The sequence below is a fragment of the Quercus robur genome, chromosome 11 (assembly GCF_932294415.1).
Source record: "Quercus robur chromosome 11, dhQueRobu3.1, whole genome shotgun sequence".
In the NCBI taxonomy this organism is placed as follows: Eukaryota; Viridiplantae; Streptophyta; class Magnoliopsida; order Fagales; family Fagaceae; genus Quercus; species Quercus robur.
Genome location: NC_065544.1, coordinates 18,263,308 through 18,279,746, shown reverse-complemented (window position 1 = coordinate 18,279,746; position 16,439 = coordinate 18,263,308). Strand labels below are relative to the sequence as shown.

Genomic DNA, 16,439 nt, shown 5'->3' with positions numbered 1-16,439 from the left:
CCATCAAGTTGGACTAGGTGTTGCATCATTGGAGGCGTAACCCCTTTCCAGACTTGATTGGCATCATATATGAATATGACTGATCCTACTATTCTGTATATCAAACTAAAAGAATGCAACTTAAACTATAACTGCATACACAAGTGCAGAAGTGCTGTCCATAAACACCACAACAGAATCTGACAGAGAGGTGGTTATAAGTTATATCCTCTTGCAAAGTACAATAAGGCAAGCATGTTAGTGTAAAATTAACGAGAAACAACCCATTCTTGACAACAATAGAAGTAGGACAACACTGTAATATTTCAACATGTGCACCCTTTAACACTAACATGACATATAACGACTGACCAAAATAAAAAGAAAAACACAACTAAATCACCTTGGACAACCCAATAATACCATGTGCAGCACCCTTTTACCATGAGAGAGAGAGAGAGAGAAATAGAATGTTTAAAAGAGTAACACACTAACACAGACAAGAACTAAATATTAAGGAGAATTTTAATAACCTATAAAAATAAAATACTATGATAATAAAATGGATTTTCGGAGTAGACAAATATGAAATGGCGATGCACAAACTGAAAGTTTTAATTGCTCACAGAGATCAGGATGATATGATTGATTCAATCCATAACACCATCAACAATTCCCTCAATTAAGGTCCTATGATGCATAAAGGAATGAATTTTAGGACCTAAGAAGGGTTCAAGTACTTTGCTGAAAATATAATTTGAGAAAAAAAAAAAATTGCATTCGAAATGTGGATAGAATGAAATCAAATAAAATAGAATAAACAGCTCCTTGCCCAAATACCTCAACTTGAAAACAATTGATATATAAGCAAATGCATTAGAACTACAAATTTGCCCAAGGATGGTTGTCAGGTTATATGCACAGAATCCTCCAAATCATTATAACCATCCAAAAAAACGACTATGATGATGATGGAGAAAAAATTATAAGTAACTTTTGTAAATAGTTCTAAAATAATAATCAAGCTATGACACTTCTTCTCGCTACCATCAGGCAACTAAATCAACATGTTCAAATAGCTAACATACACTGTTAATATGAGCAGATTTTAAACTCCCAAAAGAGAGAGAGAATCTTTACAGCTGTTTATATAACCCCATATTGGAGCAATTGTCTAAAATATTTATTTCATCATTTTCCTTTTTTAAGTCTAACACAGCAATTTCACCAACAATGAGAAACTGTAGGTAGTAACAATGGGTGCAAGCTAGCAGTGAGAAACAGCATTGCAAAGTAACAAAGTCTCATAGAAGAACACTAGAGAAGTCTAGAACTAGATGACAATTCTAGCTACAGATCTTCGGACAAAGAGTGGCAGTATGTAGCACCAACAAACAAAATAAAATAAATGAGAACAAGAATAATAATGAGTGCTCACACACACACACACACAGAGAGCAAGTGAAGGATATTCCAACTTTCTTTCTTTTTATATATAGGTAAATAAGAAATTTTATTAGAATGAAGAAATGCAGCTCCGGTACACAAGCTGCATGCTATAACTGCAGAATTATGACATATTACAAGAGTCTAGAAAATCGAAAAAACTGGATCTCAGGTACATAGGTGTTACAACCATCCAGTCAAAACAAAGATCTTAAAACAATCATCTTGAGCTCCGTTGTTCTGCGTTCTGTTCTAATTCCTTCAAAAGCCCGATTGTTCCATTCACACCAAATGATCCACATAAGGCACAAAGGAATGGCCTTCCAGCAATTGCTTCCCCTGAGCTTACCAAACCGACCCATCCAACCAAGCCAGCAAGTCCCCTACACAGCGAAGCATAACCCATTGCTCGCCAAATAGGTACAAACCCATATACCAAAATTCCCTAGAATAGTCACAATGCCTCATAATATGATGATGCAGTAACAAAAAGTCTTTATTTTGTTGCCATCAAGTCCACTACATGGCAAGGCATAACCCATTGCACACCAAAAATAGGCTCAAACCCATATACCAAAATTCCCTAGAATACTCACAATGCCGCATATATATGATTATGCAGTAACAAAAAATCTTTAATTTTTTGGTACTACTAAAACTATCTAAAACCAAAAAAAGGGGTATGATGATGATAATGGAGAAACAATTATGAGCAACCTTCATAAATAGTTCTAGAATTATACCCATGCTATGAAACTTCTTCTAGCTACTACTAGGCAATGAAACTATGAGCAGAATTTTAAACTAATTCCCAAATTAGAGAATCTTTACAGATATTTATAAAAGCATCATATTTGAGCAATTCTCTAGAAATTTTATTTTATAATTTTTCTTTTAATTAAAGTCCAACATTGAGATTTCACCAACAATGAGAAATTGCAGCACAAACAAGATAATTGTGTAATCATAAAATGCTTAAATTTCAAACTTTCTTAACTTTAAAATTATAAAACCCAAAAAAAAATACATGAATTTGTGTATGAAATAGTAACTAACATCCAATTTAAAAGAAATTTGGTTAAGCATATTAAGAACAATGAAAAAAATGTAATCCAAAATTTAAAATATACAAACTAATAAAAAGTTATTCAATGATGTAACATGATCCAAACCCATACATTAATTTTGAATTAAAACATAAAAAATTTAGACAAAAATGAAAGATTTGTTCAAAATTCTAATAAGAACAAGTAAGAAACAGCATAAGCAAATTATTAAGCTGAAAATTTTGAATGAGAATGATAGTAATAAAGGATGACCCAGTTATGTGTATGTCTCACGAAACTCCAACGAAACGTCGTCGGAGCAGGAGGAGTGCTCGGCCGGAATCCAAAATCCACCGGCGGCGGCGGTGTCCGAGGAGTCAACGACGCCGTTTCGGAATGCTCCAAATTCCATCTTAAAAAAATTAAGAGAGAAAACTGAGAGAGTGAGAGTGACGGATGAAAGTAGAAAACCCTAAATTTGGATATCAGAGAGACGAAGAGGATGATGAATGCTTGCGTTGCGTTGCGTTTCCGTTGGGTTGAGAGTTTAGCGTAGGGTGAAGGTTACGCTGCTGCTTTTCTCCCTCTCTCTCTCTCTCTCTCTCTCTCTCTCTCTCTCTCTTTCCCTTTTATATTACGCTAGGAGTAGGACTATAAATTACTTATATTTGTTTTTTAATGTCTCAGTCAAAAGACTGTAATAATCTACTAGCCTCAGGACACGTGTTTACCTAACAAAAGTTAATAATTTATATTTATTATAAATTGGAATAATTACATTTTTCAACCATAAAAATTTTAAGGAGTGTGATGATTGTTATGTATTGAGAAAGGTTAATGATTTTAATATTTGGTACAAGTGCATAACACACATCACACTCCTAAATATTTTTGTGATTGAAAAATATAGTAATTCCAATTTATAATAAATGCAAATTATTAATATTTACTAAAAAAATAGAAGAGTCTTTGAGTACGTGCGTGCTCAAATGCTAGTTTTATTTAAGGAAGCCAATGAAATAATTCAAAATTTATCTAAAGCATTCAAAATCAAACTCCACGATTTTTTTTTTTTTGATACAAAATCAAAATCATATAACCTCTTACATGACATTGAAAAACAACGTATTTACAATATTCATATATATACATATCAACAAAAAATAAAATATCCATATGCATACAAAAATAATAAAGAGAAATGAACAAAATGTGTCAACTGCATTCTAAACCATCAAAAGAACATTTGTGTGTAGCCTTCTTTATTTCACACCCTCTATGCACATTTTTATACGCTTTTTAGTTTCTTTTTTCCCCCCCCCCTTTTTTTTTGATTGCCTAATAGTTTCTATTGGCATATAGGTTCAAATTAAAAGAAAGTGTTCTAAAAAAAACTCACATACGTGAATAACATGAAACTAATAGAAAATACTCAACGTAGTGAGCATATTTTATAAAAACTTTTTTAAGATTCAATAACTTGGGCACCTAGCATGCAGATGAATAATTTAAATAGAAACTTTGTGTTAATCTTGTGAGACACTTTGAAACAACATCATTCTAAACATAAAGGAAACTAAAAAAAAATGAAAAACTTTTCTAGACAACCATTAACAGAACCCAAAATGAAGAAATATAAATAAAGGGAACCAAAAGAAATATCTCATTTGTCATATTAGATGCAAAATTATTGAATTAAAAAAAAAAAAAAAAAAAAAAAAAAAAAAAAAAAAAACAGTTTGGCATTAAAGAAGAGAAATAAATACCAAACAAATAGAAATTGCCATGTGGCAAGAGACAACCAAATACATATTCTGAAGTCAAGATTTCACCAAATAGGAGTTAGTTGGTTGTTGAGATATTGACAAAGTAAGAGAGGCCAGTAGCTTGAAAGGCTATGTTGTGCCCTTCTTGATCTAGTGGAAGCATGATATCAAAAGCATGACTGTGACAGTAACATCTCATTATCACAAATACACGTTTGAGAGACATTTAATATAAGAAACCAAAACAAATATTTAAAAAGGGTAATTGAATATATGAAATAGGAAAACTTAAATAATAAAAAAAGAAGAAAATTATTTGCTTATATATACTTATCCGATCAGGTAATCAAGTCTATTTCCAGCAAAGCAATTTATGCATATCCGGATTTGTTTAGTTTGATATTTCCAGAAGAAGAAGAGGGATATAGCTTCAAACTCAAAAAATAAAAACAGGAAATGTAAAAGAAATTAATAAAAGTTGTTCTCAGGAAGTTAATAGAGCAGTTTAAAAATCAACATGAGTGTATTGGGTGTGTGGTCCTATTTTGTAGATAGTGTTTTATGTGGGAATTAAAGTTTTTTTTTTTTTTTTTTGCAATAATGGCATTTTTTTTTTTAATCAGCAGATGTATTTTAACAAATAAACATGTGTTTGTTTTAATTTTTTTAAATGAATGGATAAAGTAATTTGAAAACTATCAAGAGAGTGATACTATATTGTAGGCAATGTTTTAGTAGGAGTTAAATATGTATTTTTACAGAGTTGTCCCTGCTTAAACGTAGGTTGTAGAGGAATTTTGGAACAAAAAAAAATCTAGTCCAAACAGGGAAAGCTCCTAAATAGTAGTATAGATATATAGTATTATAAGATGATTTCTTTTTTTTGATAGTACTCTTATGTGATTCAGAAATACCTCTAAACCCTATAAAAAAAATACCCCTAAACATTATGTTTAAAAGGAAAAAAACTTGAGGACAACCCGGTAAAAATGTCTTCAACTCCACTTAAAATGCTTACAAAATAAGGCATTCTCCTATTAATTAATGTCTTCAAAATAAACTTATCCAAAGGGGCAGAGCTATGTTGAAGGGTAGAGGGCCAAAATTTTGAAATTTTTTTAAACACACACACGCACATATATATATATATATATATAAATATATATATATAATTATTTTAATGTTTTCAAAATTTAGTCTACAAAAATAAGAGTTGGCCTCCCAAATATTATAATTAGTCCAATGACACTCTTAAAAAAAATAATTGGTCTAATAATTATAAAGACAACTTTATTTTTCGCAATTCTTTTTTTTATTATAAAGTGCTCTAATATCTGTTAAATACTTGATAAAGTTTGGCACCAAACATATTTGAATTTATCTTTTTCAATCTGTTATGTGGCAATTAACAAGTCATTGACTTATTAAAAAAGTCTTGTCACTAAAACTACACATGAAATGTCTTTTTTTTTTTTTTTTTGAGAGAAAGTTTTAACCTATGGCATCCGCTCCTAATGATAACTCTTTATCATCAGACCAAGACACCAATCAGTTTTTGGTGTAGGCGTGGATTGAACCCCAGATCTCTTATACAACCATCAGAGACTTTACCAGTTGAGCGAACTAGAACCCACATGAAATGTCTCTTTAATTGCCATATAATGAGTTAAAGCAAGATAGATTCAAATAAGTTTAGAGCCTAACTTGTTCCTCCAAGTTTTGGACCATTCATGTTTTTGAAAATTTCATTAGTTCAATTGAATGACTTTTTACTTATATTAGTATAAAATTTGATAATTTGTATAGAAAATGAAACTTTTTAAGAATTTTACTATGAAAATGGTAAAAATGAATTTTATTAATTTTATGAAAAATCGCCATCAAACATAATTTTGATTGAAAATACTAAACTCTTTTTTTTTAGGGATGTGTGTGTGTATATATAACCTATCAAATAAAAAAATGTGTATATATATGTGTGTGTGTGTATATGTGTGTGTGGGATTGTCTTGATAAATATATTAATGCTGTAACTTGGCTTCCCAAACAAAAATTCCTAACTCTACCTCTGCTTATCCAAATTAAAAAAAAAAAAAAAAAAAAATTATGACACTAGACCAAAAAAAAAAGCCTCATCTTTGCACGTGTGATAAGGCTAGTTATAAATAATTATTTCAAACACCACTTATATACCACTAGCCTTTAAGCACGCATGTTGCGTTTGTTAAGAGATTCTTCTATTTTTCTGAATAAAGATTAATAATTTGTATCTATTATAATTTAGATTTTTTAAAAAAACAAATAAAAATGATAAACTTTTAGAGATAAGTGGTAACAATATTTTCTTTTTTGAACATGTCTTTGAAAGTGGTGCAGTAATATAGAGAAAAGTTTGTGTAGGAAAAATAAGATGAACGTGAGGGGAAAGAATGCTAAATTTTAGGGGTTCTCTTAGTTTTTTATTTTTATTATTTTATAAATTGGGGGTGTTTTACTTTTATTCGAATGAAAAAGAAATAAAAAATGCTAAATATTAGGAAGTAAAATTTTTAAATTTTAGGAGTTCTCTATTTAAATTCAAAATGAAATTTGTTATTTAACATTATGACTCTATTTTTAAGAGAAGTTATCTTTCATTAATGAGGATATTTTTGAACTACAAAAAAATCCAGTTTAAATAAGAGAATCCTCTTATATATATTATAGACATAGGTAGATAGATAATTATTTCAAACAATCTTTTTATATTCAAATCTATAATTATTTCAAGCAATCTTGTTTTAGTGAAGGTGAATATATAAATTGTACCGAATTAAATCAAGGATACAAAAATAAGTTAAATCAAATTGTCAACAACATTGTTGTATAATTGGCATTTTCTAGTGTTTCATGTTCATAGTTTAAGTCTCCTCTCTCTAATTGTAACAATTAAATTTATTAAAAAATAAAAAATTGAATTAAGTTGAGAGAATTTTTATTTTAAAAAAAGAAATATTATAATAATTTTAATAAAAGTAATTAAAATAGACATCAATTAATGAAGTATGAATTTGACTAAAATAAAATAGTGGGAAAAAAATGCATGTGACTAACCCTAGGTAGTCAGTTGAGTATCCATAAACAACTCCAAAAAAATTAAAAACATTTTTTACATCTGAAAACATTTTTAGTTAAAATATTCCCAAGTGTTTGATGCATGCGAGATAAAAATTTACAACCACAAGCCAACAAAATCAGTGTCTCCTATCTATCAAATCAGCAATCCTACATCAGAACGGCGGCCCAACCACCAATTGGAAGGGGGTAAAGTTATCATGTGTTTTTTTTTTTTTGGGTAAAATGTTTTACAATTTTTTAAAAACAATTTACAAAATTTTCAGCGAAATGTTGAAAATGTTTTCCTTAAAGCATTATACTGCGAAATAAATGGAGCGTAAAGTTTCATTGTTGTAATTATAATTATATTATATTTTCCTTAAATAAATTATATTATATTTAATATTTTCACGATCAAAACATTATTCATTATATCAAAATTATTAAACATGGTGGATTTTCCCCTTTTTTTTTTTATTGAATTTTTCATAAAATGTCATACTTGGAAATTGGTTTTGATGCTTTGGGATTAAATGAATGGCACAATTTTTTTATGTACTATCGAATTTCACAACAAGCATCTTATTCTTTTAAGGTGAAATAGTGTCCTTCAAAACATACCTTTCTCCCAAACTTGCCATGTCGGTTACACCTAAATGATGTATCGTCTGCAAGACAAATGTGCATGGCACTTGCATGATATTAACATGTCACCTTTCTCTTCCAAACTTAAATCTATTTAAGGTGTATGATTCTTCAATACGCATTTATCAAACTGTCATGAAATATTCATTCAAGATGTGTGATGTTCTCCTAATTTTTTTTTTTTTTTTAATGTATAAGATGAGTCAACACTTAATTTGTTATGTGGAAAAATTGATTATAAAATGAAAAAATAAAAAGTTCAAGTTATTAATTATAAGGAAAAATCTCTTCGGGATGGTCACAAATCACAAAATGCTGGCAAGAAGTTTCAAACTTAAAATCTTATCATAATACCTAAAGTAAAAATCACTTAACTATTGATAAAGTTAAAATATTCGAAAAATATCACAATTTGAACCTGTTATTAAAATTGGTAAAATTATTAATGATATAGGCAAAATGCTTATCAACACTGATGAATAGTAATTAAGAAGGAACATTACTCAAATTGGAAAGTTTATGGAGGACGACGTTGTAAGTTGCAATTGTGGTGAGGAGAAATTATAGTTCATCCTTTTATTTCTAACTGTATAATAAGGATTTTATTAATAAATTAAAAAGATAGAACCATTACACCTTCTTTCTTTATAGTAGTATAGATTAAGAAATTGATCAGACAAATAAATGAAATAAGAGATTGAGAGAATCTCCCTATCTTACACATGAAATAAATGGTAAATTGTAATATACCCTATGATAATTTGGTCATATCATAATTTAGTCTATAAAGTTTTGTTTGCTAGATGTTTCCACTAAAGTTTGGACCGAATTGAAACTATTAAAATTCCATAACAAAGTGAATATATTTCCTATTTTGTAAAAAAATTACCCCCACCCCCCCCCCCCCCCCAAAAAAAAAAATATATATCACCCTTTTTCTTCTTCTTCATTGAATTTCTTCTCATTCAAAGATAGGTGGTCAACTCCAACTAATTTAACAGAAAGAACAAACAGACAATACTGCACAAAAATTTAAAGAAATCACCATGCCAAATCACCATGCCAATCTAATGGCAAGTCAACCCAAGAGGCGGAAAAAACAACCTAATTAGCAGCAACCAGCAAATCAACAAAAATATAGTACTTCATATTAAAAAAAAAAACCTAGGAAATTCCACCAAAAAAAAAAAAATGCTAGCAACATTCAAGTTCATCAATTTTTGACAATCTGGCTTGGAAATTACCTAGAAGCATCACAATCCATCAAAACCAAGCCAAATTGTCAAAGATTAATTTCATGGACTAAACTATTACATGACCAAATTATTGAAAAAAAAATTGTAATTTACTAAAAAAATAAATAAATAATGAAACAAAAGAAAAAAAAAAAAAAAAAAAAGGCCAATGAAAGAAAACCTTTTTTTTTTAGTTAGCATTTTTAGTTGCGTAGAGCCCATTTGGTCATGGTGTTCAAAAATTGTTGTTTAAAATGATATGAAAACTATGGTTTAAAAAGTGTTGTTGAAAAACGTGTTTTTAGTGTTTATAAAACAAAAAAAATGTGTTTGGTATCATGGTTTAAATAACATGTTTCAATGTTCAAAAAACATAAAAATGTGTTTGGTATGTGTGTGTTTGATTTTAAAAAAAGTTGACACCTGTACGAAATATCAATTTTTTAATTCAAGAGAGAGAATACATCATATATTCCCGTTGCTCCTCTGTGTTTGTTCCTTCTTTTTCCCTTCTCTTCTCTGAGAGCAGAAAATGAAACCCACGCTCCTCGTCTCCATTGACACAGCCCCTTGATCGACGGCTAGGCTTCACGTTCCTCAGGTCTCCTCTCCACCTTCAGCACTCTAAGACCCAACAACAAATCAAGCTTTTGTCACTGTCGACCCATCACTCCAAGATCCAGGTTCAAATTCTCACTTTCACCTTGCTTGGCAACGGGTGTAGAAGGTGCTTTTGGATGGGTGTAGAAGGCGCTTTTGGATGGGTCAGTGAGGATTTTTAATGGCGTTGGGTTGAGTAATCAATGGCGTGGTGATCCGTTTTGAGGGAGAGACCTCTAACTACGGTCAGATGTGTCGATGAGGGGAGTTATAGCAGTGGGTGAGATTAATGTCGCTGGGTTAAACTCTAACTGTGTAGGTGAGACAAGATCTTGGTAGGTGCAAATGGATTAGGCATGAAGAGGACAAAGGATATCTATGAGAGGAAGAGAGGAGACAATACACAAAGATGTCTGACCAGGTGGGCCCATACAGTGTTCAAAATAATTATCCAATGCCACTAAACACTAGTGTTTGTTGTTTTAAAACAGGCTGGAGGTGATTTCAAAGCCATCATTTTGAAAAAGGGTTTTTGAACAATGTTTTTCAAACAACCCTTAACACAAATGGATAACCAGACGTGTTTTTTTGTTTTTGGACACTAGTGTTCAGTGTTTTTGGTTATTTGTTTTTGGACACTAGCCTCATCACACGTGTTTTGCACATTTTTTGTCTAGTGTCATTATTAATTTTTTTTTAAAAAAAATTGGATAAGTTTGTTTTAAAAATATGGATTAATAGGAAAGTGTCCAATTTTATAGGCATTTTAAGTGAAATTAAAGATATATTTTTATCGGGTTGTCCTTAATTTTTTCCTTATTAAATCTAAGGTTTAAGGGTTCTAGAAAGAAGAACCTTCTTATGGGTTGCATTCATTTGGATAAGAATGAAAAATTAAAATTATTTTACTATTCAACTTATTTTTACTACTATCCATGGACCCCACTGTACTTTTTGGTACTATTTATAAGCCTTACTGTACTATTTTAACTAAATTTTACCTTTATTTACAATACTTTCAGTAATAAATTTTCAATTTCAATAAAAATAAGTAGTATCCAAATAAGTGGTAATATAGATAAAATAATATAAACAAGATAACTCATTAGTTTAAACTCAATTTTTTTTAAGCTCAATTTAAAAAAATAAGAAAATAACTTTACCAAAATTTTTTTTTTTTTTTTGAGAAACAACTTTACCAACATAAGCATGAATCATGACCCACCTCAAATAAAAAAAAAATTAAAAATCTAATTAAATTAAATTAAAGGGAATAAAGCCGCAGTTTTCTTCTTCTCAACTCTATCTGCTTTTGCTTTCTCTCTCTACTTTTAAACCACATTAAACCCCCACTTTTACTTTTTTCACACACACAACTCTCTCTCTCTCTCTCTCTTCACATTAAAAAAGCTGTAAGCAACACAATAAAACGTAGAGAGAGAGAGAGAGAGAGAGAAAAAGTCCCCTAATTGAATTTCAAATCTCTTTCTCTTTCTCTTTCTCTCTCTATCTGACTCTGAATTTTTCAGAAAACCCTAAATCTCTGATCGAAATTTCCAGCTGCTGCTGAGAGTCTCAGAGAAAAGGAAGAGAGATGAGCCAGAAGCCTTTGATCTACGCATTCGTGGCTCGCGGAACCGTGATCCTCTCCGAGTACACCGAATTCAGCGGCAATTTCAACTCCATCGCCTTTCAATGCCTCCAGAAGCTTCCTTCCACAAACAACAAGTTCACCTACAACTGCGATGCTCACACCTTCAATTACCTCGTCGATAACGGCTTCAGTATGTCTTTCTCCGCCCACCGATCTCGATTCCTTCTTCTTTTTTGTTTCCGCCAATTTACTGTTTGGATCCCTAGAAAACGCTAAGAAATATTTTGTTTGCGAAAATTAGGGGGAACTGAAGAAAACGATGTTTCAATGCTTCGTGTCTTTGATTTGTGATCTGCGTTTTATTTCTGAATATTTTCGTCTTCTTTAAGATTAGATTGAAGGTTAATGTTCTGACCAACAGCAACTGAATTGGAAATTTTGACTAAATTAGTCAAAGTTAGGGTTTTTGCTTTGTTGTTCATGGAATCCCTCTTTATGTTAGTTTCAGATTTTGACCTTCTTATCAAAAATACAAGTTAGAGTTAGCCAAAAATAGCATTAATACAAGTAGTGAAAACAGAAATGTCAATTAAGGATTTACAAAGAGGTTTGACTTTGGATAGAATAGGATGATGCAAAAGAATAACATGTTGTTAATCCTAATTCTTGACTTGTCTATTGAGGATCCTTAGCCAACCCAACTTTAGCAGCACCATTCGCTAAAATCTTTCTCTTTTTTATGCATTTACCTTGAATCAAAATGGGTTATTATGATTTTTGTTGTATTGAATTTGAACATTACAATTGTTAGGAAATTTGAGTTATTTGTGTTATTGGACGGACAGTACACTTCTGTTGCATCAAAAAGCATGTTTTGGTCACTCAACTTATTTGGCAAGAAAAAAAAATGATGTTGGTTTTGTTTCAACAAGACACTTAAAATATTCCAGTGTCAAGGTTTTTATGCATTTTATTTTGTGTTCATCATCTTCTTATTCTGCTGGTTACATTTAACTGAGTTCCTCGATGGTGCAGCATATTGTGTTGTTGCAGATGAATCAGTTGGGCGACAAGTGCCCATGGCTTTTCTGGAGCGCATCAAAGATGATTTCGTGTCAAGATACAGTGCTGGAAAGGCTGATACAGCTCCAGCCAACAGCCTTAACAAAGAGTTTGGGTATTTTATTCTGATTGAGATTCCAAGAATACATGCTGGAAGATTTTGTCTTCTTATGGTAGCTAATGTAATATAATTCATTGCAGACCAAAATTGAAGGAACACATGCAGTACTGTGTTGATCACCCTGAAGAGATTAGCAAGCTTGCAAAGGTCAAAGCTCAAGTATCGGAAGTTAAAGGTGTTATGATGGAAAATATTGAAAAGGTAGATATATTATTTGGCTGCATCAAGTCTCATGAATTGCACATATATTCTCCATAGAATTTCACATGTCCACATTTATAAATTACAAAAGAAAAATAATTATAATATGAAAATCGATTAAAAGGAACGTACACTTATAATGACATTAAAGAAGTTTTTATACACCCAAATTAAACATGGAGTATGATAGAATTGATATATTACATATGCACTACCATAGCCTTAAGCGTCTAGTGGTTGTTGTTTTTATTATTATTCTTAGTCTTATCATTATTACATTTATACCTATCTGGTTATTTTTATTTCTATCTTCATTTTCCCATTTGCACTTTTAGGACCGCCAATGTCTTAAGATGGCCACATCAGCCCAAGTCCCTATTATTTCTCCTTCTTATTCTTCTTTGTTGTTCTTTGAAATATACAAACATTTAATTAATTGTGCCTATTTATGGTTTATGACTCCACTAGTTGTTGAGTGATTACGACAATAGACATACAAATAGCAGAGATCATGTGCACAAAGCCATATGGAGGCTGATTTTTTATGCATGTTTTGACATGGAGGAGGCATATCTTAGTGTGTCAACCACATCTAGGTGCACAAGGCTAGAATCCCATCTGATGTGGGTGCATGTGTGTGTTAGCACATTTGTGTATGTTGAAGGGAGTTGAGTGGCTGGATTGAGTGAACTTGAGGTGGAATCTAGTTGGATCGGGTGACGATGTTGGAATCCAGTGAGTTATGTGGTGGAGGTGTGGAGCAGAATGAGGGATTGCGAAAAATGTCACAGCGAAAATCACTACAAGGGTAGGTGTGTGTGGTGCAAGGAGGGTAGGTGCGAAGAAGTGAAAGAAAGTGATTTCTTTTGGTAGAAGACCAAAAAGAAATCTTTTTTTATTTTGTTTGCTTGAAATTAGAGAATGAGTTAGTTATACATGCTTTGTAGAGTTAGTGACTTGTATATGTGCTACAAAAAGCGTCTAGGCCTTTAGACCACTGATATGTGTTTATGCTGGATATATTGCATCAGTAGTCATGAAGAGTTTATGCCGGACGTATTGTCAGCATATGGCATAAACACTTCGCATGACTACTGGCACCATGTGATCGGCATAAACACTTAATAAGAAATGTTTGGGAAATATAACATGCTAAAACACATGGACTTTTTTTAACAAATGAGCAGGATACATGGAGAGAACGCTCCATAACTCCTGCCTTATCAGTTTACATTCAACTCCCCTTATGTCTACCAAATATATTGTTAACTTTTGTACTATGCATTCTTTACCGTCCAAGATGTTGGTATAAGTATAAAATATAGCACAAAAGTGTGAAAGTACGCTTTATAGCACTCATGCATGTCTACTCTATGGGTTAGCAAGAAGGGTCCAAAAAAGTTATGAAAGTTATTATTTAACAGGGCTGAAGCTCCCATTTGGAATATCTCAAGGACTTTTTTTTTTTTTTTTTTTTTTTTTTTTTTTTTTAATGTTTAAATACAATAGAGCAGTTTTTCATTTTGGGGATGTATGACTATGACTTGTACATATGCTCTACATGTTTAAATACAATAGAGTACTTGTGAATATTTTGCTGACATCTACTTCCAAAAGAATACTTAAATTCTCTCTCTGTCTCTCTCCACCCCAATACCTACACTTGGCTCAGTGCCACTTCCTCTGTTGCCTTCCACCATCACCTATCTTGAGTTATATTTTGTCTTATCCATTTTTGTTGACCTGATTTCTTACATATAGCTATGAGGAACACTAAACATAGTAGATGTGTGCTATACTTAATTGGCCTTACCATTATAGTAACACGCACAAACTCTCTCTCATTCATCTTCAAATGGTAAATGGGAAAGGGTGGGTATAGGTCTTTTGTTTATTTCATCACTTGTGCAAGCTGATGTTGAAATGGTATTGAATACTTTTTGCCTTATTCTCACACAAATTGACTTTAATTTTGATGCGAATACACATAATGTTTGCTGCTTAAACACTAGACTTCAATTTTATATGTTTCGTTAGTGCATGTAAGCTAAACAATCATACTTTTTGTTCTAAATGCCTTGTTAGTTGTGTAATACTGAACTCAATATTATATAAACTGAAGAGCCAGGTTTCAGTGTTAGTCATTCAATTAACTTGCTGGCCTTGCCTCTTGAAGATGCCCTCTGATTAATGTTCAAAAACATCCATTGGCTTAATCATTGCACACTTCCATTTTGACTTCTGATGTAGGTTTTAGATAGAGGTGAAAAGATAGAGCTTCTGGTGGATAAGACTGAGAACCTTCATCAACAGGTCAGTGGTGCTCACTCTCAAACATTTGCTTCTGAGATTTTAACTTGAAAGAAATTTGGATAATACATTCTCTTACCTTATTATCTGGATGTGCAAGTGGAGTAGAAGTTAAAACACCTTCAACCTGTTGATTAAGATTTGCTCTTTCTTTGCTATAACATTCATGAATCAGTTTCTTTCCAGACTTATTGGAGTTTTGTTCAAATCTGTGGGTTATGGATACTGTTGGGTTTGCAAAATCTGTAATGCTGACTGCTGATTGGCCAATGAGCTCTTGCTCAAACGACACTTTCTCCCCTCATAAGAATACAATGGGGGTGAGGTCATGGGTTCAAAACCCATCTAACTTACCAATAAAAAGAAAATCTGCAATGTTGATAGATATGTAAAAATGCAGGTTATATATATATATATATATATATATATATATATTACCTATAAAAAAAATGCTAGAGAGTGGGGAGACGATCCGGTAGATTAGTCTCTCATATTGGTTGGACATCAAATTTGTGCCTCAATGATCTCATATTATGAATTCCATAATTTTAGTATTATAATGACATAAAAAGTATACAAACTCATTATTTAACAATGTTGATGAGTTTTTTTGTGAGATTTTATTTCCTTGGAAACAAATGGCGTTCACTCATCTCAATTTCATGGGGAAAACTGATTTACTTACAGGCACAGGACTTTCGGACCTCTGGTACAAAAATCCGGAGGAAAATGTGGCTGCAGAATATGAAGATCAAGCTGATTGTTTTGGGAATTCTGATAGCGTTGATCCTCATCATAGTCCTCTCTGTTTGCCACGGGTTCAACTGTGGAAAATAATAAGCTGCTTTCTGCCAGAGGCTTCTGTCTTGTTTATCAAAACTTGCAATTATATATCAAGAGAAATATTATATATGTATATGTCATGACTTGGTATGTAGTTCAATCTAGCAACTTCCAGATACTCGGCACGAAGTAAATTTATTTTTGTGTGTGAACGAACCCTACAAGTTCTTTTTATGTAACAGAATGCTTTTCCATAAATATAGTTTGCTTGATTGCCTTGAAGCTTATTTATGACTGATGCTCGTGAGTGATGTACTTTTCTTAATTCATCTTAGTGAGCAAAATGGTATATGTGCCTGCTTATGAACTTGAACAAGAGCCAGGTTGGGACAACCTTTAGTTGCTTGCAATTTCCTGCATTTAAAAATCCTGCTTTAAAAATCTTCAGGTATTGCATTATTTTGGGCAAAGAACATTAATGGCCAGGTTTGGGTAGTCTTTTTAGTTTTTATTGTTCCAATATTGCTGAATTCTAAAACCAGTGGAAGAAACTAC

General features: G+C 31.7%; 1 protein-coding gene and 1 long non-coding RNA gene across 2 annotated transcripts; one reads left to right on the top strand and one right to left on the bottom strand.

The window, feature by feature from the left end:
• Nucleotides 1–1,441: 1,441 nt before the first annotated feature.
• On the bottom strand, nucleotides 1,442–3,092 carry LOC126706578 (uncharacterized). The gene is made up of 2 exons (XR_007648657.1): nucleotides 2,745–3,092; nucleotides 1,442–1,808 (listed from the first exon to the last, which is right to left on the bottom strand). It is a non-coding gene; the product is annotated as an uncharacterized LOC126706578 (long non-coding RNA).
• An 8,094-nt stretch (nucleotides 3,093–11,186) lies between these two features.
• Nucleotides 11,187–16,171, top strand: LOC126704551 (vesicle-associated membrane protein 721-like). Its single transcript, XM_050403526.1, has 5 exons — nucleotides 11,187–11,597; nucleotides 12,443–12,584; nucleotides 12,671–12,791; nucleotides 15,042–15,104; nucleotides 15,789–16,171. The coding sequence occupies exons 1-5, from the start codon at nucleotides 11,408–11,410 to the stop codon at nucleotides 15,936–15,938; spliced, it is 666 nt and encodes a 221-aa protein (XP_050259483.1). The 5' UTR covers nucleotides 11,187–11,407; the 3' UTR covers nucleotides 15,939–16,171.
• The last annotated feature ends 268 nt before the right edge of the window (nucleotides 16,172–16,439 follow it).